Genomic DNA, 21246 nt, shown 5'->3' on the forward strand with positions numbered 1-21246 from the left:
ACTCCATGGCTGAGGAGTCATCACGGTTCGGTCTAGACCCGGATGCGCAAGATCGGCCGCGTCGATACTCGGGTGGCGGAAGTCAGTGTTCGGTTGGGTCGAGCTCGAACCTCGCTTCCGGGGTGTGGGGGCTCCCCTTTGATCGGTCGCCTCCTTCCTTGTTGCCAACTCCTGCACATAGGTCGGGGTCGGGGGAGGGGGGGGGGATTTCTCAACTCGACCCCTCTAAAGATTTTATTAGAACTTAGTGGAAAACGAGTCCAAAAAGGAAAAAAACTACCCATGATGTTGGCCCAACGATGGGTTTTTATACCCTGCGCCTTAGGACTAGCCGTACTTGACATATTCATGGTTGCCGACCCATGAAGCGGCGAGCTTATTTCTCGTGCAGATATCGGGCGTCCTTCGTGCCACGGCGCCGAACAGCTGTGTCGTTCTCGATCGGCGTCGTCCCGATCTTTGCGGGGCGGCGTGGTACTCGGACGGCGCTGTCCCGATCTTTGCGGGGTGGCGCGGTACTCGGGCGGCGCCGTCCCGATCTTTGCGGGGTGGCGTCGTACTCGAGGGGCATGGTGCTTACATGGTCTGCTATGCTGACCTTGATGCTGATGTAGCTGTGAGCGGTTGTTAGAGGGCAGGTTACCAAACTGTGCCCTATCAGTTCTCACTATCTGGTGGCCTAAGAAATGCGGAAGATAATTTATGTTGTTTCTAGTACTGCATTTCTGTAACACTTTAATAATACCAAAGTGAACAATCGTTAGTTTCAAGTTATCTCGGTTTGGGATTTCTGGATATGACACAGATATTTGGATTACAAATGAGGAGATCATGCATTCTTCTACTTTGCTTTCTGTTCTTATAGTGATAAATTACTTTAATAGTGGAGATTGGTCCTGTTGCCTCGCCCTTATTTTTCTAGCATACATTCAGTTAATATGTGTGTCCACAGATATAGGTATGTAATATATAGTGTCAAAGTACACTGCAGAAGTAATAAATTCACTTAATCTACATGATCCTAAGTATAATAATCAGTTGTTAGGAAACAAAGTTCTTCATATTACTAATTTATATTCATAAAAGGTATAATATATTTGTTGTAAGTACATTTGTCACTATTCTGGTCCTTGGTAACAAACAATTGCCTTATGGAACTGTCTGAAGTGACATTAATGATGTCTTTGTTGTAATTTTGCAGTTGGATACAGCTGCTCCAGTGCTAGCTCAGCTGAGTGAACCCATTGTGATTGCTAAGGTTAATGCTGACAAGTACAGAAAGCTTGCTTCCAAATATGAAATTGAGTAAGTATTCTTCTGCCTATCACCTTTGAGTTTTTGAAGAACAATCCTGTTAGCTCCAACAATAACCCTACTATAGTGTATAAGGTTGTATTATTGGACTTATTAGTACAATTGTGATTCCAAGAAAGATGCTAAGCTTTAGATAGTGAGATAAGCTTCTGGATATTTTTGTGAGTTGTGATTCATTCACCTATCACACGATGCATAATATAAGTCATTTGGTTTTGACATTGAATCTAGTTTTTTCCATCATGTTAAATGCAGTGGGTTTCCAACAATGAAGCTTTTTATGCATGGAGTCCCTGTGGACTACACTGGTCCAAGGAAAGCTGAGTTGCTTGTACGTTTTCTAAAGAAGTTTGTTTCTCCTGATGTTTCACTACTGGAGACTGATTCTGTGATCCAGAACTTTGTTGAAATGGTTGGCACTGACTTCCCTGTGTTCATTGGCTTTGGCTTGGATGAATCTGTTATTCTTGATGTCGCTCGTAAGTACAAGAAAAAAGCCTGGTTTTCTGTAGCAAAAGATTTTTCAGAAGAGATGATGGTGGCATATGACTTTGACAAAGTTCCAGCATTGGTATCTCTTCATCCGAAATATAAGGAACAAAGCGTGTTCTATGGGCCTTTTGAAGGTGAGTTCAGATAAGTATTTTGTACATTTTGTGTATGACATTTCTTCATATTTCCTACAGAAGCTACCATTGCAGTTAAATCTAATCCTATAAAAAATAAATGAATAGCAGAGAAGCAATGCATGACTACCTAACATCACTGCCTCACTTGCTGCCTAGATAATTTAGTGTTCATGGTTGAGAGATCCCATTGTAGTCACAGATTAAGTACTCTTGTATTATTATCTTATTTTTGAATGTATTAGCTACTACTAATTCTTAAAATTCTTCGTGCAAAAGGAAAGATCATTTAGTTTTTATCTGTCTGCTGGTTTCTGGTTCTTCTGTTTCGAATTTTCAATTCATTAAGTCTTGATATTAATGCAGCTAATTTAATTTTCTTCTTCTTGGCATCGTTTTCCATTAATTCATAGGTGACACATCATCCTTAAAAGATTGTATTTGAGTTTTATAAGTTATTTTCACAGGGGATTTCTTGGAAGATTTTATAAGCCAAAACCAGTTGCCTCCTACCGTCCCCATTAGATTTGAAACATTAAAGCTGATGAATGATGACAAGAGGAAAATTGTTCTTACTATCATGGAGGATGAGTTAGATGAGAAATCACTCAAATTGGTTAAAATTTTGAGGTCTGCTGCAACTGCAAATCGGGACTTGATATTTGGGTATGTTGGGGTCAAGCAATGGGGAGATTTTGTTGATGCATTTGATATCACTAAGAGCTCAAAGCTACCAAAACTTCTTGTTTGGGATGGAAATGAGGAATACCATACAGTAAGTCCACGTTTACATATATCAAAGTTCATTTTCTGATGACCAATTTGATAAAATTTTGAGTTAAGGTTATATGCCTATAAATGATTCTCTATGTTTTGATTGGCTTTGGTTAAATTTTAGTTATGTTTTAACAAAACAATTGGATTAGTTAGTTATCTTCTTTCTTGCTGCAGTTGCCTCTTATCTGAATTTCCTTTAAGAAGCACTGTACATAATTACATTGTATAAATGTGTTTGGGTGCTTTGTACTTCATCAAATTGATGACTGAAGAAATGAGCTATCCTTTAAGTTCTCTCTTATACTATGAAAGTAATCTGTTCATAAGCTGCTTATATATTATGAGCCAACATGCAGTGGTAGTGATATTAGAGCCTTCTGTATTCTGAACAGAGCTAATCTGTCTCTACACACAGAAGAATATTTAAGCACCCATTTAATTTGTCTTGATATACTTTTTAGTGGTTTCAAGTTTCATCACGCTTGTTGTTTTTTTATTGATTAGTTAAATGCTGTTCAAACTTTACAATAATTAAAGATATTGCTAACAAAATATTATATATGGCTTCGGCATGGTACATTAAGGCATAGGTCTGCCAATAAACTGCAAACTTGGATCTTTTGCTCCTATTTGCCTTAATACATATCATAATGCTAAGTTCATGCATCAGGGGAGCAGACATTGGTGTAACATTAGCTTAGCTTCTCCAGTTCTATTTGTGTTAACACAAATCAAAAGTATGCACGTCAGGAGGAGAGCATGCTTTGGCATATCAATATATTTTGGATCTGGGTTTGTTCTTTAAACATATTTTGGTTCAAAGCCTTCTCCATTTTCTTTCAATTTCAAGGTTCTTTATTTCTCTTGCCTTGCCTTGTTTAACCTAAATTTCTGGTTAACATATCGCTCAGAAGCAGTTAAAGTTCCAGTCTCGTGTGTTTTTCTGACAGGAATCTTTTTTCCTTTTGTGAATGAAGGTTGTAGATTTAGAAGACCTAGATGATAATGATCAAGGAACCCAGATTAGTCGCTTTCTTGAAGGATATAGAGAGGGAAGAACCATAAAAAGGAAACTGAGCAGCCCTTCACCATTTGGCTTTATTAGCTCATTAACCGGCATAAGAACAGTCTACCTCATTGTCTTTGTGGTTGCTGTTGTAATGGTTATTGTGCTCCTAAGCACTCGAAGCGCAGATACTCCTCCAGTTACTCAAGATGGAGCCGAAGTCGCAGAAGCTAGCGTTTCACAGGCTAAAAGCAGCAGTAGTTATCAGCCAGGGGACAAGGAAGACTGAGATGTGACACTCTCAGATTGTATTGCTGCAGTTTTGTTTAGGTTAACTAAACTTTTGGTAATTAATATTACTTCAATCCAAGCATCCCATGTAAGAAATTCATCTTAGAAATTCCTAGTTGGTTGCATAATTTATTTAACTATTGGAACCAGGAATAAATCGTTTTTATCTTAAGTATTCATATTCTTTACTTTCTTGAAGAATATATCGAGCTCGTTTCGTCCGCATTATTTAGCCTATATGTTTTGCTTAATATATAGTCCAAGTATATTTTTTGTTCTTGTGGTTTTCCATTTAGGTCACCTCCACTGGTGTTTGTCCAAATTTTAGTTAATCACAATTAACTGTGGTTATTAGTAACTAATATGAGCTTAGATATATAAAAAAAGTTCACTCTAATCATTCTCATTGATTACTTATCGTAATAGATCTGTCTATACTCTCTCTTTTTCTTATATCAGGTTATGTTTTCTTTTCTCTCTCTTTTATTGCACATAAATAATATCCTTTCTTCTTTTTTTTTTCTTTCCATTTATCATAATAGGTTTTGTTTCTTTCTTTTTTTTTTCTTCTATTTATATGGGAGAAAAATAAATATTATGTCATATGTTGAAAGAAGGGTGATGACATGAAGGTGACATAGTTATATCACAAAAGAAGATTTGGGGTCTAGTTAGAGTATCATCATTATTATGTTAATCAAGGTATGCAATATCATACCGTATCGATATTTCGAAGTTGGCTCGATATGGTACGATAACGATGTACCGAGTGGTACATCTGGATGTATATCTAGATGTACCGAACAATACACCAAGGCTTATCGATCAATTTCCTCTTACTGTAGCATTGTTACAGTGTAACATTGTAGCACTATAGCATTGCTCTAGCATATTATTGTAGCACGGTCCGTCTAGTAGCGGACGGTCCGCGTACTGATATACCATCGAACCGATACATACTGCCGATAGTACCATTTGAAATTGTATACAATGATGCTAATCATGATTAGTAAATACTAATCATGATGGCGTATATGTGTGTAAGTCTTTTTATTATATGATGACATTAGATAACTAAACTAAAATTTAGATGGATAAATGCACGAATCACCAACGTTGAAGGGATATAATTTATACATATTTAAGGATATTAAGAATCTTCTATAAGAGACAATCTCCAAATGCTACTATCATATGTCATCACAATCCACACATGAACTCTTCATATCTCCTTTTCCGTTTTCTTCCTGATGAGGGATGAGTCTTTGAACCGGGAACGCCATTTCCCCACGTGCTTCTTTACCGGCTACAACCGGTCACCTCTCAAACACGAAAGAAGTGGGTGACGGAGAGAGGCGACCATTTCGCCGCTCTCTTCCCCTCCTCGCTCGCTCTCTGCCTCTCCTCTCCTCTTCCCATCTGTCTCCTCCTACAGACGACTCCTTCCCTCCTCCAATGCTCTCTCTTTCCCCCCTCCTCCTCCTCTTCCCCCTCCTCCACTGCACTCCCATCGATCTCCATCGCCCGCTCGTCATTCCTGCTGCCGTATTGCAGGTCTCCGAGGTTCATTCTCCCTCTCACTCCTCACGATTTCTGCCATCAATTTCATCGATTTATCTCGCATTTTATTCTACTCCTCGACGTAGATTCGTTTGCGCTTTCGAGGTTCACATTGATTTTGATTTCGTGATCCATTTCGAAGATGACGGATCTGTTCGTCTTTGTCATGAATCTGAAATCCCTAGTTTGCGGCCTGTTTATGAAGAAATGTGGCTCCTTTTTGGGTATTTTGCTAAAAACCGTGATTTTTCTGCTCTTCTGTATCTTGACGTGATGCAGATCGTTGAGGTTGAGTTCGAGAATGGTTGGAGGAATGGACCTGCGGAAGGTGGACTCGCTCTCTTCTATTGCGGAGGCCGAGGATCTCGATTTCTCACGGCTGCTCGACAGGCCGAGACTAAAGATCGAGCGGAAGAGGTCGTTCGACGAGCGATCAGTTAGCGAGCTCACCGTCTCGGGGAACCTCCGGCAGGTTGACAGCTACGATAGTATGTGCTCCCTTGGCACGATGAGGTCGGTGCTGGACACTCCGGTCTCGTCGGATCCAAACCCGTTCGATCCGCATCCGATGGTTGCGGAGGCGTGGGAAGCTCTCCGGAGGACGATAGTGTTCTTCCGGGGGCAGCCGGTGGGCACGATAGCCGCCTACGATCACGCCTCAGAAGAGGTTCTCAATTACGATCAGGTATATCATCCTCCATTATTCGTATCTCAGTTTCACCGATACATACTGATTGATAGGCAAATGGGTCATCGGAGATAACATCTTGCCTGTTGCTGTATTGAGTACATTTGAGGACAGCGTTCGTGTGCAGTAAGAATTGTCATTTTCATGTATTTGTATTACAATCAACGAGAATGTCAATTATTATATAAATTCACATCAAGTCGTTTACTTGCTGGTGCTCAGATAACCAAATTGCAATCAGATAGTTTATTTGATCTTGATTTCACTTTGCACGCAGGTGTTTGTCCGCGACTTCTTTCCAAGTGCTCTGGCTTTTCTAATGAATGGAGAGCCTGAGATAGTGAAAAATTTCCTCATGAAAACCCTCTACCTTCAAGGGTGGGAAAAGAGAATAGATCGTTTCAAGCTTGGGGAAGGAGTCATGCCGGCAAGTTTCAAGGTGAAGCATGATCCTACTAGGAAAACTGACAATCTAATAGCTGACTTTGGTGAGAGTGCAATCGGAAGGGTTGCACCTGTTGATTCTGGTTTTTGGTGGATTATTCTACTTCGGGCCTACACAAAGTCTACTGGGGATTTAGCTCTGGCAGATTCAGCAGAGTGTCAGAAAGGGATGAGGCTTATACTAGCTTTATGTTTGTCGGAAGGGTTCGATACATTCCCAACCTTGCTATGCACAGATGGATGCTCGATGATAGATCGTAGAATGGTAAGTTCATCAACATTGTGTTGAGGTACTCGTTAATTATGGTGCTTATACTTACTCAGGGTTATCCTTGATTTTTTTTCACTTGGTTGTGTTTCTTGAATTAGAAGCATATTTTGTTTCGTTCTTCTATCTCTTCAGATTAAGTTTTATATTATGTGGAAAGAAAAGTAATCAGAGACATATCTCTGATAAATTTCTGAACTGATTAATGTGCCCAAAGCTTTAATTGCATATTCCTTTTCCCATTGTCCAAATGAACAAATTTTGTTTTCGTTTTTCCGTTAATTATAATATATTTTCTAAGTCAGTGTAGCTTATCCAATTTGTCAAGTTCTTAAAATGTATTTTTTCTGTTGCATAATGAAATTTGAAATGGTTCTCTTCTTACTGCAGTCAAATGCTTATGAAAGAAGACCATATTTACATGGTATGACTTTGAGAAGATTGCATTTTACTTCATTATAACCCTTTATGATAAGTCTATAACAAGGCTACTAAAGGTCATTATTAGAAAATCTATCGGTAAAGTGAGTGTACGTGCAGCGATTTAGAATACTCAATAAACTTTCTTCTTCGTCAGATACATCCAATTTCACACACTCAATCTCTGACTATATCTTTCAAAAAAACACACTGCTTTAAGTTGGGGTTCTTAAGAAGAACACATATTCTTAAAAATAAATTTTGTTTAACTGAAAATCTTTGCACAACTTTCTCAAAATCTTTCAAGGTCATTTAATGATCTTTGTTCCTTGAGGCATTTGATTGACAATCTATTTATCATTTAAGTTGAAACCTCTGGGCCTTTTACTGTCCTCCATCATTCTAAAACTGATATTTGATTTATTATAAAGCTGGTCATACCCTAGAGTAGATAACTTGGACGGTGCATCTATATTCATTTATCTGCTGAAGTGCATTAACAATAACTTGCTTGAACACTAGAGAAATTTGATTCTGGAGTAGGTTTGTAAACGGCAGTTAAGAGATAAAACGATGCATGTTTTAATTGCTTTAGACGTTGTTTACTTTGTTTATGGAAATATGAGTTAATGTTCTATCCACTGTTATGTGCTTCTGAGGAACGAACAAACTTTGCAGGGTATCTATGGGTATCCTATGGAAATTCAAGCCCTTTTCTTTATGGCATTGAGATGTGCTTTGACGATGCTAAAACAAGATACAGAAGGGAAGGAGTTCATAGATAGGATAGTGAAACGCTTGCATGCCTTAAGCTATCACATCCGAAATTACTTCTGGCTTGACTTCCAGAAGCTAAATGTCATATATCGCTACAAGACAGAGGAGTATTCTCACACAGCAGTTAATAAGTTCAATGTTATTCCAGATTCCATCCCAGACTGGATATTTGATTTCATGCCTACTGGTGGTGGATATTTCATCGGAAATGTTAGTCCTGCGAGAATGGACTTCCGATGGTTTTCTCTTGGTAACTGCATTGCGATACTATCTTCTCTTGCTACCCCAGAGCAATCTGCGGCTATAATGGATCTGCTTGAAGCACGCTGGGAGGAACTGGTTGGTGAAATGCCCCTAAAGGTTGCATATCCTGCTCTAGAGAGCCATGAATGGCGTATTGTCACTGGTTGTGACCCCAAAAACACCAGATGGAGTTACCATAATGGAGGAACATGGCCTGGTTAGTGCTTTTGAGCTTGCTGAATTTTCTCATTGAATTGCATATTATGATGCCATTATATTAATTCAAAATCTAACTGGACAAAACTGATGGAAGAAATGTAGGTTTTTTGCCTTGGTAAATTGATGAGACGATCCTTTATCTCAATATACCATGTCCTAACTAAGGCTGGAGTCGATAATAACATTCAATAGCAGATTATATTTCATATGATGTGTTCTCCTTAACAGAAGTTACAATCTTTTCCTTGAAACATACAAGCAAGTTTTATATTGATAATCACTATACCGATCATGATGCACTTTCCTCTGTTAAATTACACTTAGAATTATGTCGAACATCCTTTCTAGCATCGATACTTTGACTGTCATGTGCCAACCTCAGTTCCATGTTTTACTTCATCCTTTCACTTGTATTACTTCAGATTGTTCCAGCACTACCTTATCCATCAAATTCCATTGTCTTCTTCAGTGACTCTGTGGCTGCTCACTGCGGCCTGTATAAAGACTGGTCGTCCGCAGATTGCAAGACGAGCGATCGATCTTGCTGAAAACAGGCTGTCCAAAGACAGTTGGCCAGAATATTATGACGGTAAGCTAGGACGGTACATTGGCAAGCAGGCAAGGAAGTTCCAGACATGGTCTATCGCAGGTTATTTAGTCGCTAAAATGATGCTCGAAGACCCTTCACATCTTGGTATGATCTCTCTCGAGGAGGACAAAGCGATGCTGAGGCCTCCAATAAAGAGATCAGCTTCATGGACTATTTGAAGGTGGCAAGCAGGCAAGGAAGTTCCGGACATGGTCTATCACAGTTTATTTAGTCGGTAAAATGATGCTCGAAGACCCTTCGCATCTTGTTATGATCTCTCTCGAGGAGGACAAAGCGATGCTGAGGTCTCCAATAAAGAGATCAGCTTCATGGACTATTTGAAGGTGGCAGCCGAAGAGACCTTATTCCCTTACACCATTCTTTGACAGTAATTCTTTGATCTTCTATTCTTTCTTTCTCAGTAGCAATTGTTTGTACAATATTATGATAACATATCACCAGTTTTAGTGCATTACAAATAAGGTTAGCTCTGTATTATTTTGTTCTCATGGTAGCAACAGATTCAGTTTTACATGATCTTGATCTAATTTAGTCTTTGATTCCTTCTCCATCACCTCTTGCATGTCGAAAGACATGCTGCATGTTACGTACAAAAGCAATTGTAATGCAAGTACATGATTTAAACAAGCAAGTTGCACATTCAAGTGTTGGATTATATATAGCATGGACAACTTTAGTAGCTTTTGGATTGTATAGGTGTTCTATATATATATATATATATATATATATATATATATATATATTTATATATGTATGTATGTATGTATGTATGTATGTATGTATGTATGTATGTATGTGTGTGTGTGTGTGTGTGTGTGTGTGTGTGTGTGTGTGTGTATGTATATATGTATGTATATATCTATATGTATATATATGTATATATATGTATATATATATGTACGTATATGTATATGTATACATATATATATGTATATATGTATACATATATGTACACATATATATATATGTACACATATACATATATATATATATATATATATATATATATATATATATATATATATGTATATGTACATATATAACATGGACAACTTGAGTAGCTTTTGGATTGTATAGGTGTTCTATTGCTATATGTATACATATATATATATATATATATATATATATATATTTATATATATGTACACATATACATATATGTACACACACACACACACACACATATATATATATATATATATATATATATATATATATATGATCCTGATCATAATTAAAGCTTATGGAAAAAACAGAACCTACAATGATATTGTAGGAATTAGAGAGATCATCCTTGTGGTTCTTCAAACACAAATCTAATCATAATTAGGAGCGGTTCTTCGAACACAAATCTAATCATAATTAGGAGCACTGGGAGGGAAAGAAGTTTGTTTAAATATGTTGGTGTTTCTAACAAGCAGATCATGTTGATAACTAAACTAAATATTTTTCATGATGGTTCTTGCATGATCTTTTAATGCCTTGTATAAAGAAATTATATGTCACATAGATAAGTTCATGACCTGTACTGAATAATGTTGACAAGTAGAAGATCATTTTGGCAAGTCAATGTAGGTCGATGTGATGTCAAGAACAGTGAGATGCCTGATAGAGTTCCATTACTCTTCTTTCCTAATCACATCAAGCATTATGGTTTATATATACATACATGTACATTTCTTGGTATGGTCTTCTTGTTTCTGCTGCAAGTCGCCTTAAACCAAGATCACGGGCCATCGGTGAAGGGAACTCCGGTGGCCGGCAACCAGCTACCTCCAGATAGCAAACCCCTCACAGTAAATCTCAGAGCAGTCGATGGATCGGTGATAACATGGTGGCCGCGCCACCTGACTCGCCTGGAAGTGTCAGACCCCGGCCCTGTGTTCTTATACTCCCCGTAGTATAACGTGTTGAGAGCGAACCCACCGCTCCATTCCAACCACCCAGCTGCGGAGATCAGATCATCCATGTACGTACCCATGAACACAGTTCGAGAGTAGGCCTGCCATGGCCTTCCCAGGTACGTCCGGAACTTCCCCTGAACCGGCCTCAGGTCCGGCGCGGCCGTCACCCTGCAGTGCTGGATAACGATGCCGGTGTTCTGGCTGGGATCGGTCCGCCCCGGCGCGGTTATCGTGTTCTGCTGCTTGCTCATGGGCCGCCTCACGTAGATGTTGCAGTCCTGGAGCACCGCGGCGGCGTTGCCGAAGATGAAGTCGACGGTGCCGTGGACGTCGCACTCGCGGTAGAATTGCCGGAGCGAGTGGGCGTAGAGCGTGTCCTGGTACCCCTCGAAGCTGCACCGGTAGAAGACGGCGAGGTCCGCGTTGCAGCGGAGCGCCACCGCCTGGCGCTTCGCGGGGCCGGCCGTGTTGCGGAACGTTATCCCCCGAGCGATGAATCCGTCCCCCATCACCGCTGCACGCCAACACACATCACCGATACGCACAAAGATCAATCTTTCCCATGAGAGAGAGAGAGAGAGAGAGAGAGAGCAGGAAGAGTTCATGCCACTGTACTCACCCACGGTGGCGGAATTGAAGGTGGTGGAACCTCCAGCAACACTCCGACTACCAGTGACCACTGTCTTGCCGATGCCATCCCCAACCAACATGAGGTCTCTCACCCCCACCTGCACGTTCTCCACGTAAACCCCTGCCTTCACATAGATCACAAATCTTCTGCTCTCCCTCCCTCTCCTCCTCGACGCCTCGTTGATAGCTTCCTTGATGCTCCCAAAGTCCCCACTGCCGTCCTTCGCCACCACCAAATCGGCCACCACGTCCCCCCGGCGCGCCCGGAGGAGCTCCCGGTCCTCGACCGACGACCACTCCGGGAACGCCCCACCACCCTTCCTCTCCTCTTCCTCCGCCCTCGTCTCCGTGATCGCCAACGCGTTCCTCACCAGCTCCGACGCATTGGTCAGCAGCGGCACGAACCAGGAGCTGGGCACGTGGAGCTCGGCGAGGCCGGCCCGACAGGTGTGCAGGTTGGTGAGAGCGGCGCTGAGCCAAGTCCGCACGTCGTAGCCCACGCGCAGCCGCGAGGGGCCCAGGGAGCGGTTGAGCTGGCGCACGGTGGAGTCGTGTAGGTCGAGGCAGTCGGACCACGCGACTCCCTCGAGGCCGCCCATAAGGATCTGTTCCCGGGCGAGCATGGCGTGCTCCATGGCCGCGTGTATCGACATCTGCTGCATGCTTTGGCTCACGTAGTGTGTGCATGTGTCGGAGTACGGAACGACAGAACACCAGCGGTGTCGCTTGGCCTCTGCATGAAAGGCCGAGGGGTGAAGAAAGAGACCGTAAGAGGTAGTAAACAGGCACAGTAGGAGTAACACGGTGGAGAGCTTCACCATTATGGAGTACGAGTGTCAAAGGTAGAGAGAGTTCTTCTCTATATATGGCTTGTGATGACCATGGAAGGAGGTGGCTTCGATTGCTTTTGCCAAGACGCAAGGGTTGATTGCTGCAACCTCAGGTCGAGTTGCTTGTGTACAAGATTTGCCCTTGTGGTGTTCGATAAAATTCTGCCAGTTTATATCAAAAAATATATCGTCTTTAAAAAGTCAAAATGCTCATTAAATGAAGACATTTCACCTCATATTAAAAATTGGGAGATATACACCAAAAATGTAATGCTTGAAAAAGGCAAGATGTGCATTTTATATTGAGATATGTAAATCATCAAGTAAAGCAAGTCTGAGGAGCTACTCATCCTACATTGATGACAAATTAGGAGATAAAAACTGTGGTCCTCTGTGGCTATAATAATAAATACAAGATTTTATCTCGGGAAGGAGTGGCAGCACTAAAGAGTAGACGTGCACGCAGGGAGGTGTGTGTGTGGATATAGAATGCCACATATACTGCATTAAATAAGTAGTTCATTGAATTACCTTTCCCCCTTTTTGTGACTATGTAGCAGCAAATTGTCTTCCAAGTCCATTGGCAGAAATGACTGCCTGTGGAGGAGAATTTTCATGTACTTCAGTGGGAAATGTCATGTAAGTGCAATGAATAATCCATATACATTAGCATTGAGCAGAGACTAAAGACAACATATATTTTCCTCATCAAGAGCAAACTGAATCAAATACCATGAGACCACAAACTAGTATGCATCCAGGAACTTCATCCACCTAACTTGAAGAAAGCCAAGAAAAAAAGTCAGGTTTCAACTTCAAAACAGCAATCACAGCAACCACATGTCGGTACCGATGTAAGAATCATGTATGCCAAACAAAAAAACCTATGTGTATCACTTGTTTAGAACATAAGCATCTTGAATGCAGGAAACAGAAACAACTTGGGTGCAGGATTAGACAGTAAAAATGCTAAAGCATGAGTTCGACCTAACCCTGGGCGACAAACTGTATTATGGAACCAATACTAATAGCTCTATGGATGCCAACTTCTGTCATGACAAATGTGATTTTAGTAATGATTACAGGACACTACCCAACTGCTGTTCTTATGATAACCTTCTGTGGTCATATAAGCAAAACAAAGCAACTGATGCTTGTCGACTACAAATGTAAAAATATTTTATTTTCATGAAGACTCAGTGTAACCAATGAAAGCTGCCTCTCACAACATATGCAGGGAATTTGAAATTTTTCTTTACATGTAATTTTAATAATCTAAGACTGTCTTGACAGTTAGTTCTTTGTCTTTTTAACCACAACAAACACTAGCTGGTCCGAATGTATTAGATATGATTATTTGTAGAAAAGAAATTTTACATCTTGTACTGAAAGTATTTGCCCGCAACACAGTTAAATGGTTACAACATGTCCATAAAGCCAACCTCATTGATACATTACAGTTTCATGTTGTTGGGATTAAAAAGTTATCAGATTCCTAAAACAAAAAAAAATCACAAAATGGATTCCGTATATAAAGACATTGGCGTGACAGATATAAATAGACGATGTGAAATCCACAAAATAGATGATAGGTTACACAGTCAATGGCTCAATAAATGGCTCCATCGTAGTACCGAAAGATTAAAAAAAGATTTCACACTCAAATGAACAGATTGGAATTTCCAAATGATTCCAGGAGAAAGTGAGAAAGTTTCCTTTGGGCATATAAAGTACTGACAAAACTGGAGTTGATGAATGATCTATTACCAAAAAACTCAAATTAACAATTCTTCTCCAACAAAATAATATCTTAACAAAATTCGATGCACAATACCAGTAGCCTGTGCAAAGTAATGGAAATCCTTTTTTCACATTCATTCAGGCAAGATAGTACAAAATGAAATACCAAATAATTTTTTAATTAGAATACCTGGCTTACACAAAGTAGTCGTACAAAGTTGGGAGCACGTTTACAAGACAATGAAAACTTACCAATTCTATGACCCAGCCATAGAAAATGTTCTGTTCTATCATGGAGTCACATTATCCATTTTTCACGACGTATTATTTGTCAATAAGCAATTATAATTACACAAGCATTTTAATAGTTGAACACAAAAATGATATTTTTACACCAAGTAAGAATATTTAACATATTGACTGTGAAAGCAACAACTGCAAAAAAAAAAAAAAGAAGCACCAACAAATAAATTATGATCAATGTTTCGATAAATCTGAATGAATAGCAAGTCCTAGAACCAGAGAACTGGATGTTCAAAAGATAAAATAGAAACTTTCATCTGTAAGTCTCCTCCAAGATGGGTTGATGCCATACATCAAATGACAATATTGCTAGCAGCTTGGCTTCCTAATTGGAACACATTACCTTCGGGTTAAGAACAGCTCACAGAATAAATAATAACTGCTACTTGCCTTACCAACATTCAACAACCACAATATGCAACATCAAGGCAAATCTGTGTACTTGAACCATGACAACCAACAAACCTTAACAGTAGTTCAGGGTGTCTTTAGGTCAGCCAGGTTACCTTGACAAATATGGTTCACAGCAATGGTACTGACTCTTTTTCCTTTTCTTTGATCATGGAGATCCTTTTTAGATTCTCATTGCCAAGCAATATACAGAACTGCCTGATGGTCTCCCTTGTCTAACCACTCCATTCTCATGTGACCATATGTGAGACTTCCACATCATACAGCTTTGTCCTGAACATCTTCCTGCTTGATCTTCACTCAAGTAGGACTGCTATTTGTCTGATTGGTTCAGAATCTAAATTTAGAAATATTATTTGAAAAACCCAAATTTGTTAATAAACTCATTTCATCAGCCTCAGCATCCTCAAAATTAAGCCAAGAAAAACATGCAGCATTTTTGCACAGTTGACTAGTCAGATGCCTACAATCTTTCTTGACACAACTTACATAGATGAAAACATCTGAGATAAACACACCTTCCCTAATCCATGAAATGAAGCAGCCTACTGCTTTCAAGGGCAGGTTTAACCATGCTTGAAAGTCAAAAAAGATGAAGGAGGCTGCTACAACAGGTTTGACCAACTTGGCATGTTCATGTGCTTTGGTGCCACCACTGAAAGTAGAATGTCTGCTACAAACGAAATTCTGAAATTAAATAGATGAAACAAATGCTGATTAGTATCATAAGTTCTAAAAAGACTTAGCCACGGGCCTTTATATATATATATATACACTACTACTACCACTAGTACTGCTGCTGCTACTTCTATATATATATATATATATATGTATATATATATATATATGTATATATGTATGTATGTATGTATATATGTATGTATATATGTATATATGTATGTATATATGTATATATATATATATATGTATGTATATATATATATATGTATGTATATATATATATATATGTATGTATATATATATATATATACATACATATATATATATATATACATATATATATATATATATATATATATATACACTACTACTACCACTAGTACTGCTGCTGCTACTTCTAAAGCCACCATTCAGTGACTCCCTAAAAGAGAAGTAGAGTTCAAGTGACATATAGGGAGGCTTCAAAATAATGACTTGAGAACACTTGCTCAAACATTTGGTAGGCGTTTCCTTTGAACAAATTAAATCGATTTAAATATGAATAAAGAACTAGGATTTCCCAGGGAGAAAAAGCACAACGCAGTCGCGAAATCAAATATCGATAGCGCATTAAAAACAATAAAATGCCTAGATTAAACTACAAGAAAACAGGAAAAAAGAAGAAAATAATCCATCACGAGGAATCTCGAAGTCAAATCCGAAGAAGTTTCCATCTTTTCTTAGATCATAGGCAGAAACTTTTCGATTGATCTACAACAGAGTAGAAACTTCATTTAGGACAGAAGAGGAGAGACACCGAAATCAGATCAAAACAAAAACCTAGGTTTTCCAGGCAACGAACACAAGATCCAATCTCGATGGCAGGCAAGATATTGGCCTGCAGAGACGACTTCTTGGTCCATCACTACGCTGGAGAGACGGGGAGAGGGGGAAGGAGGACGCATGGCTCGAGCAACGGATCGCGGAGCTCGGATTGAAAACTACCGCAGGCATCACGGATGAATGAGTGAACATTAGATCAGAGTTCGCTTGGAGTACGGTTTTGCTCTCCTCACGGATCCATCCGCCGCTTCGAGAGCCGCCCCTCCCCACCCTAAACCCCATCTCTTCTACCGTTCGACGGACGGTGGGTCGCATCAAATTTAAGCAGTGGTTGACGGGAAAGAGGCAACCTAAACCTTCATATATATATACATATATATATATATATACATATATGTATATGTACATATATATATATATATATATATATATATATATATATGTATATATATATACATAATGATCTAAATACCCCCAGCGAGGTAATTATAGCATAGGGGTGTTTTAGTAAAATTAACGACCACAGAACCGATCCTCCGGAGGTCTCGTCTGCCTCGGATCTCTTTCCTTCTCTCCTCGTTAGCGAAGGAATAGAACGAGGTCGAGGGAGGAATCGAGATCGGAGGATTGGTTCGAAGGATCTCCTGGGGCTTCTTTGATCCCTGCGACGATGTCGTCTTTCAGCGGCGATGAAACAGCCCCCTTCTTTGGCTTCCTCGGCGCCGCGGCCGCGCTCGTCTTCTCCTGTAATCCCTAGAATCCTCCCCTTTTTTTCTTGCATCCTGCGGAAATATTTACCGTTTTCATCTGGTGTACGTATAATTTTTGTGTTTTGATGGTCTTCTGGGGCCGTTTCCAGGTATGGGAGCGGCGTACGGGACGGCGAAGAGCGGCGTCGGGGTGGCGTCCATGGGGGTGATGCGGCCGGAGCTCGTGATGAAGTCGATCGTGCCTGTAGTTATGGCTGGAGTGCTCGGGATCTACGGATTGATTATTGCTGTGATCATAAGCACTGGGATTAATCCCAAGGCGAAATCGTATTACCTCTTTGATGGGTACGCTCATCTGTCCTCTGGGCTTGCTTGTGGCCTCGCCGGTTTATCTGCGGGTATGGCCATCGGGATCGTTGGTGATGCTGGTGTCCGGTAAATTTCTTTGCCTCTGTTTCTCTCTACGTATACAAGTTCTAATCTTGGTTATTGTCATGGTTCTCAGTGAAGGTTTGACTCTTCTATATATTGCTTCTTGCTAACTTCTCTGGTGAGTTGGATATCATGAGACATGCATCTGTAGAATCTGAATTGTCGTTTTTGTAGTTCTTGCTGAATGATTGATTGACTAATTTGCTATTGCAATCAAAATAGGCCATAATGAGCAACATCATCTGTGGGGTTCTTGGACTTAATGATTTTGAGAGAGAGAGAGAGAGAGAGAGAGAGAGAGAGAGAGAGAGAGAGAGAGAGAGGAAACTTGTTTAAAGTTAGCAAAGATAAGAATGATGTTTTAATTTTTTTTCACATTACAAAGCTTCAATCATGTCTATTGTGCTTAGGCATGCGTTTTATAGATCCATCTTGTCTCAACAACCTAGGGATAAAGAATGTAGGAATCAAGCTTATCAAGTCCTCTGATATAGACAAAAAGTTAGTGATTGTGTTTATTGGATGAATTGGATGGTTGTATCATGTATGTTTGGTCTTAGGTGGACCTTCAGCTCCTTTGGCGGGCTTGCAGGGAATTTTTTTTGGTTGAAAGAAAAAGTTGTGATTGTTGTCACATCAGAATAAACTGTAAGAGGGGAGTCCAAGGTGCACAAAACTAACAGGTTCGAGTAAAGAAAATATACTAAAGAAAGAATCGTCGACATTGAATTAAAGTGAACAGCAAAAGTATGGAACTAGATAGAATGAATACTAGGATACTATTGAGACTTGATACCTTTATATGTCTGGCTGTGTTATGCTTCACAAATCCTTGAAACCAAGATTGCACTTTCTGATTGTGTACAGACTCTATTCAGAGTTATATACTGAACAAACATTAGACCGGTGCATCAAACATATATGTGCAACAGAAGTAACATCTGGTACAATAACAAACCATACTTGAGTAAAATCCGAGAAAAAAAGATTCAGACATTTAGAGTTAAAGAGAGCACCTGTGTTTCTACTATCATAGTTTTTAAAACAGGAATTCTCAAAATTAAGAAGAAAAGGAAAAAAACTCAGTCCAAGCATGATACTCCTGAACAAATTCCGTTGCTCTGCTGACAACGACAAAAGGCACTTTACTCCATTCTACGAAAGAAACTGATTAAAAAAAACCTTAAAACTGTAAAAGCCCATGATGTTACAATAATCACATAAAAAATGAACTTGCAAATGGAGATAGAATTGTTAGAAATCTTTGATACTTTTGGGTGTATTTAATTCCTCAGGTGCAGTGCGATCTGCATTGTTAAATTGCTATATCTTGCATATGCTTTTAGTTTCATTGTTCAGCCTCATCATATGACGTTGGAACAAGTCAAAATGGAAGCGTAGAATAAATATTCTGTTCCTTTCATGGTTCTTTGTTTATCACTTGGTCATTAGGTTTATATGATTGAGAAATGTTTGTTCATACTGTGAATCCAGATACCTGCAAAATACTGGTCTTAATGAAACAATCTTTCTCTAGCTTTGGTTGATTGCATAAACAGGTTTAGATTGCTCTCTTTATGTTCGAGTTACTTTTCCATTAGTTAATATATATAAGGTGTTTCTTTATGGTAGCAATCATAATGTTTGTATTTTTTTATCCGTGGTTAAAATATTCATAAATTACTATCTTTTCCTCATCTTTGATTAGCAAAAATGCTTTCTTTCTCTTAAATTGGGCAAAAGACTTTCTTTTCCTTTGGATTGGGGAAAAACACATTCATTTTCTTAAGTAGAATTACACCTATCTTGGTGTTTTATGTACCTTTTCCTACTTATTATCAAGTAAGTAATCTTGTAGTTTAACCGCAGTTGCACTTGAACATAGACATGGTGCTGAGATTTGTAGAGGCTCAGTTCTTGTCCAATAAACACTTTAAGTAGGCATTTTAATGTTAAAGAATTTGCAATGAACTTTAGTAGACTGAGCTATTTCTTTGATGCCCTTACCCCACTATGGTGGTGAACGAGGAAGCAAGAGCTAGCTTAACTGACCTTATTCTCCTTTTATATTATACACATCTCTTTTGGCTAAAAGTTATTTACTACAACTGTCGCTCATCATGCATTTCATGACTGTCAGCAAAGTAGGCAGCCCCATAAAGTCAACGTGTGTATTACCTTTTTTCTTGTTTTGTTTTATTTATTTCATTTAATTATTGTATAACATGTGTACTGGATGCTTACACTGGCACTCGGATATCTGCACATAGACAAGTGTATTAACCTTTGTTGATCACAGGGTGCAAACATGTTTTATGCAACATAACTTATTTGAGGCATACCATTGAATGTGATCATAGATTGCCGAAAAGTTAGACCTAATATGACACAGAAAATCAACAATTTTAACGGATTATGTTTATGTTGATTTCAGGGCCAACGCGCAGCAGCCGAAGCTCTTTGTGGGCATGATTCTTATTCTCATTTTTGCTGAAGCACTTGCACTTTATGGCCTTATTGTTGGCATCATTCTCTCTTCCCGGGCTGGTCAATCTAGGGCAGATTAAGAAGCATAAACATCTATAACTGGCAACCCCTTTTAAGTTCATAATTAACACACACGTGGCTTCTTACCGGTTTTGCACATCCATTCTGTTTGGTATATTTGTTTTAAGGAAAATTTCCCTACTGTATTTTCTGACATATATTTCTTGGGCTATCGTAAATTTATAATGCAAGTTGTCAGTTGCTTATGGTACTTCTGCACAGTCATTTATTAGTTTGGTAAAATGAAACATAATTGTGTTCATGTTCTTAGCATTGAAGTATGAGCTTCAAAATTCAGATTCACTTGAGTATTCAAAATCTCATAGAAAAATACACATTTAAATCATTGGCTGAGTGTAGAATTACATGTTTCTGTCAACCCCTGCAGCATGGTTGTCTTTGTAATAAATACCCAGGAACTCAAACTACAGTATAGCTAGAGTTATGGCAAATCTTTCTCTAGCTTTTTATTATATCTTCTAGTGATTAGAGTGCTGCAATCAAGAACGAGAAGGCACGGACCGTCACTTGATTTTCTTGTTCTTTTCGTGCAATGTTATTCTCTGTGAAGATGATCAACTTCTGTAGGAAATGTATGAAAGCTTCCTATCAAAAGCAGCAATGTTCTTCAATTGAGAAAACGTGTCTGCTGCATTAAAAGAATGGGCAGCAGACAAGTCCCGGAATCTGTTCCTGCATTTTTAGACTTTTTGTTTTATGAACTCTTTAGGCGTAGGCTTTTCATATTGTTATTGCTTTTGGTCAGTTAGAATTTGATTTATGGAGCTAAGAGATGATAACGTGTTAATTGAATGCGTCATATCATTATGATATTTAAGGAGAATGTTTTTATTATTATTTTTGAATCGATTATGGTCATGTAAAATCGAATCGACATCTATCTCGAAGTATATTTTCGTTCAGAATTTATCAAATTGTCGGACGCACTCATATAGATTTTTGTATGGAATGTATCAAATAGAATTAAGTATC

The 21246-nt window shown here is 39.1% G+C and overlaps 4 protein-coding genes across 6 annotated transcripts in view; 3 read left to right on the forward strand and 1 right to left on the reverse strand.

Moving 5' to 3' along the window:
- LOC135584345 (protein disulfide isomerase-like 5-2) overlaps positions 1-4186 on the forward strand; it is a 5338-nt gene extending 1152 nt beyond the window's left edge. The window contains exons 2-5 of one of the 2 annotated variants that reach the window (XM_065100067.1): positions 1202-1305; positions 1570-1940; positions 2408-2715; positions 3695-4186. In XM_065100067.1, the coding sequence (XP_064956139.1) occupies positions 1202-1305; positions 1570-1940; positions 2408-2715; positions 3695-4012 (1101 nt within the window). In that variant the 3' untranslated portion in view covers positions 4013-4186. Of the gene's footprint in view, positions 1-1201; positions 1306-1569; positions 1941-2407; positions 2716-3387 lie in introns of both variants that reach the window. The other variant, XM_065100068.1, reaches the window with a different exon arrangement.
- Positions 4187-5328: 1142 nt separating this feature from the next.
- LOC103979398 (probable alkaline/neutral invertase D) lies at positions 5329-9717 on the forward strand. Its single transcript, XM_009395533.3, has 5 exons — positions 5329-5577; positions 5854-6259; positions 6540-6971; positions 8073-8631; positions 9103-9717. Exons 2-5 carry the CDS (start codon positions 5876-5878, stop codon positions 9399-9401), a joined length of 1674 nt encoding a protein of 557 aa, XP_009393808.1. The 5' UTR covers positions 5329-5577; positions 5854-5875; the 3' UTR covers positions 9402-9717.
- Positions 9718-10780: 1063 nt separating this feature from the next.
- LOC103979636 (pectinesterase-like) lies at positions 10781-15877 on the reverse strand. 2 transcript variants are annotated; one of them, XM_065100073.1, is made up of 4 exons: positions 13139-15875; positions 12596-12769; positions 11767-12510; positions 10783-11661 (listed from the first exon to the last, which is right to left on the reverse strand). In XM_065100073.1, the coding sequence occupies exons 3-4, from the start codon at positions 12437-12439 to the stop codon at positions 10970-10972; spliced, it is 1365 nt and encodes a 454-aa protein (XP_064956145.1). In that variant the 5' UTR covers positions 12440-12510; positions 12596-12769; positions 13139-15875; the 3' UTR covers positions 10783-10969. The 2 variants fall into 2 exon arrangements, with proteins under 2 accessions (XP_064956144.1, XP_064956145.1); XM_065100072.1 differs by having other exon boundaries at positions 10781-11661; positions 11767-12769; positions 13139-15877.
- A 1191-nt stretch (positions 15878-17068) lies between these two features.
- Positions 17069-20459, forward strand: LOC135607885 (V-type proton ATPase 16 kDa proteolipid subunit). Its single transcript, XM_065100069.1, has 3 exons — positions 17069-17310; positions 17424-17709; positions 20141-20459. Exons 1-3 carry the CDS (start codon positions 17235-17237, stop codon positions 20271-20273), a joined length of 495 nt encoding a protein of 164 aa, XP_064956141.1. The 5' UTR covers positions 17069-17234; the 3' UTR covers positions 20274-20459.
- Positions 20460-21246: the final 787 nt, after the last annotated feature.

The sequence above is a fragment of the Musa acuminata genome, chromosome BXJ2-3, assembly GCF_036884655.1.
Source record: "Musa acuminata AAA Group cultivar baxijiao chromosome BXJ2-3, Cavendish_Baxijiao_AAA, whole genome shotgun sequence".
NCBI classification, from domain to species: domain Eukaryota; kingdom Viridiplantae; phylum Streptophyta; class Magnoliopsida; order Zingiberales; family Musaceae; genus Musa; species Musa acuminata.

What these genes read in the sequence shown, in the direction of transcription:
- LOC103979398 (XM_009395533.3), top strand. Translation starts at nt 5,876, where the DNA reads ATGGTTGGAGGAATGGACCTGCGGAAGGTGGACTCGCTCTCTTCTATT. An exon ending in AGGTTCTCAATTACGATCAG is followed by an intron (nt 6,260 to 6,539) that starts GTATATCATCCT and finishes CTTTGCACGCAG; the next exon opens with GTGTTTGTCCGCGACTTCTT. An exon ending in CGATGATAGATCGTAGAATG is followed by an intron (nt 6,972 to 8,072) that starts GTAAGTTCATCA and finishes CAAACTTTGCAG; the next exon opens with GGTATCTATGGGTATCCTAT.
- LOC103979636 (XM_065100072.1), bottom strand. Translation starts at nt 12,598, where the DNA reads ATGGTGAAGCTCTCCACCGTGTTACTCCTACTGTGCCTGTTTACTACC. An exon ending in CTTCAATTCCGCCACCGTGG is followed by an intron (nt 11,662 to 11,766) that starts GTGAGTACAGTG and finishes GTTGGCGTGCAG; the next exon opens with CGGTGATGGGGGACGGATTC.
- LOC135607885 (XM_065100069.1), top strand. Translation starts at nt 17,235, where the DNA reads ATGTCGTCTTTCAGCGGCGATGAAACAGCCCCCTTCTTTGGCTTCCTC. An exon ending in GGCCGCGCTCGTCTTCTCCT is followed by an intron (nt 17,311 to 17,423) that starts GTAATCCCTAGA and finishes GGCCGTTTCCAG; the next exon opens with GTATGGGAGCGGCGTACGGG. An exon ending in GTTGGTGATGCTGGTGTCCG is followed by an intron (nt 17,710 to 20,140) that starts GTAAATTTCTTT and finishes TGTTGATTTCAG; the next exon opens with GGCCAACGCGCAGCAGCCGA.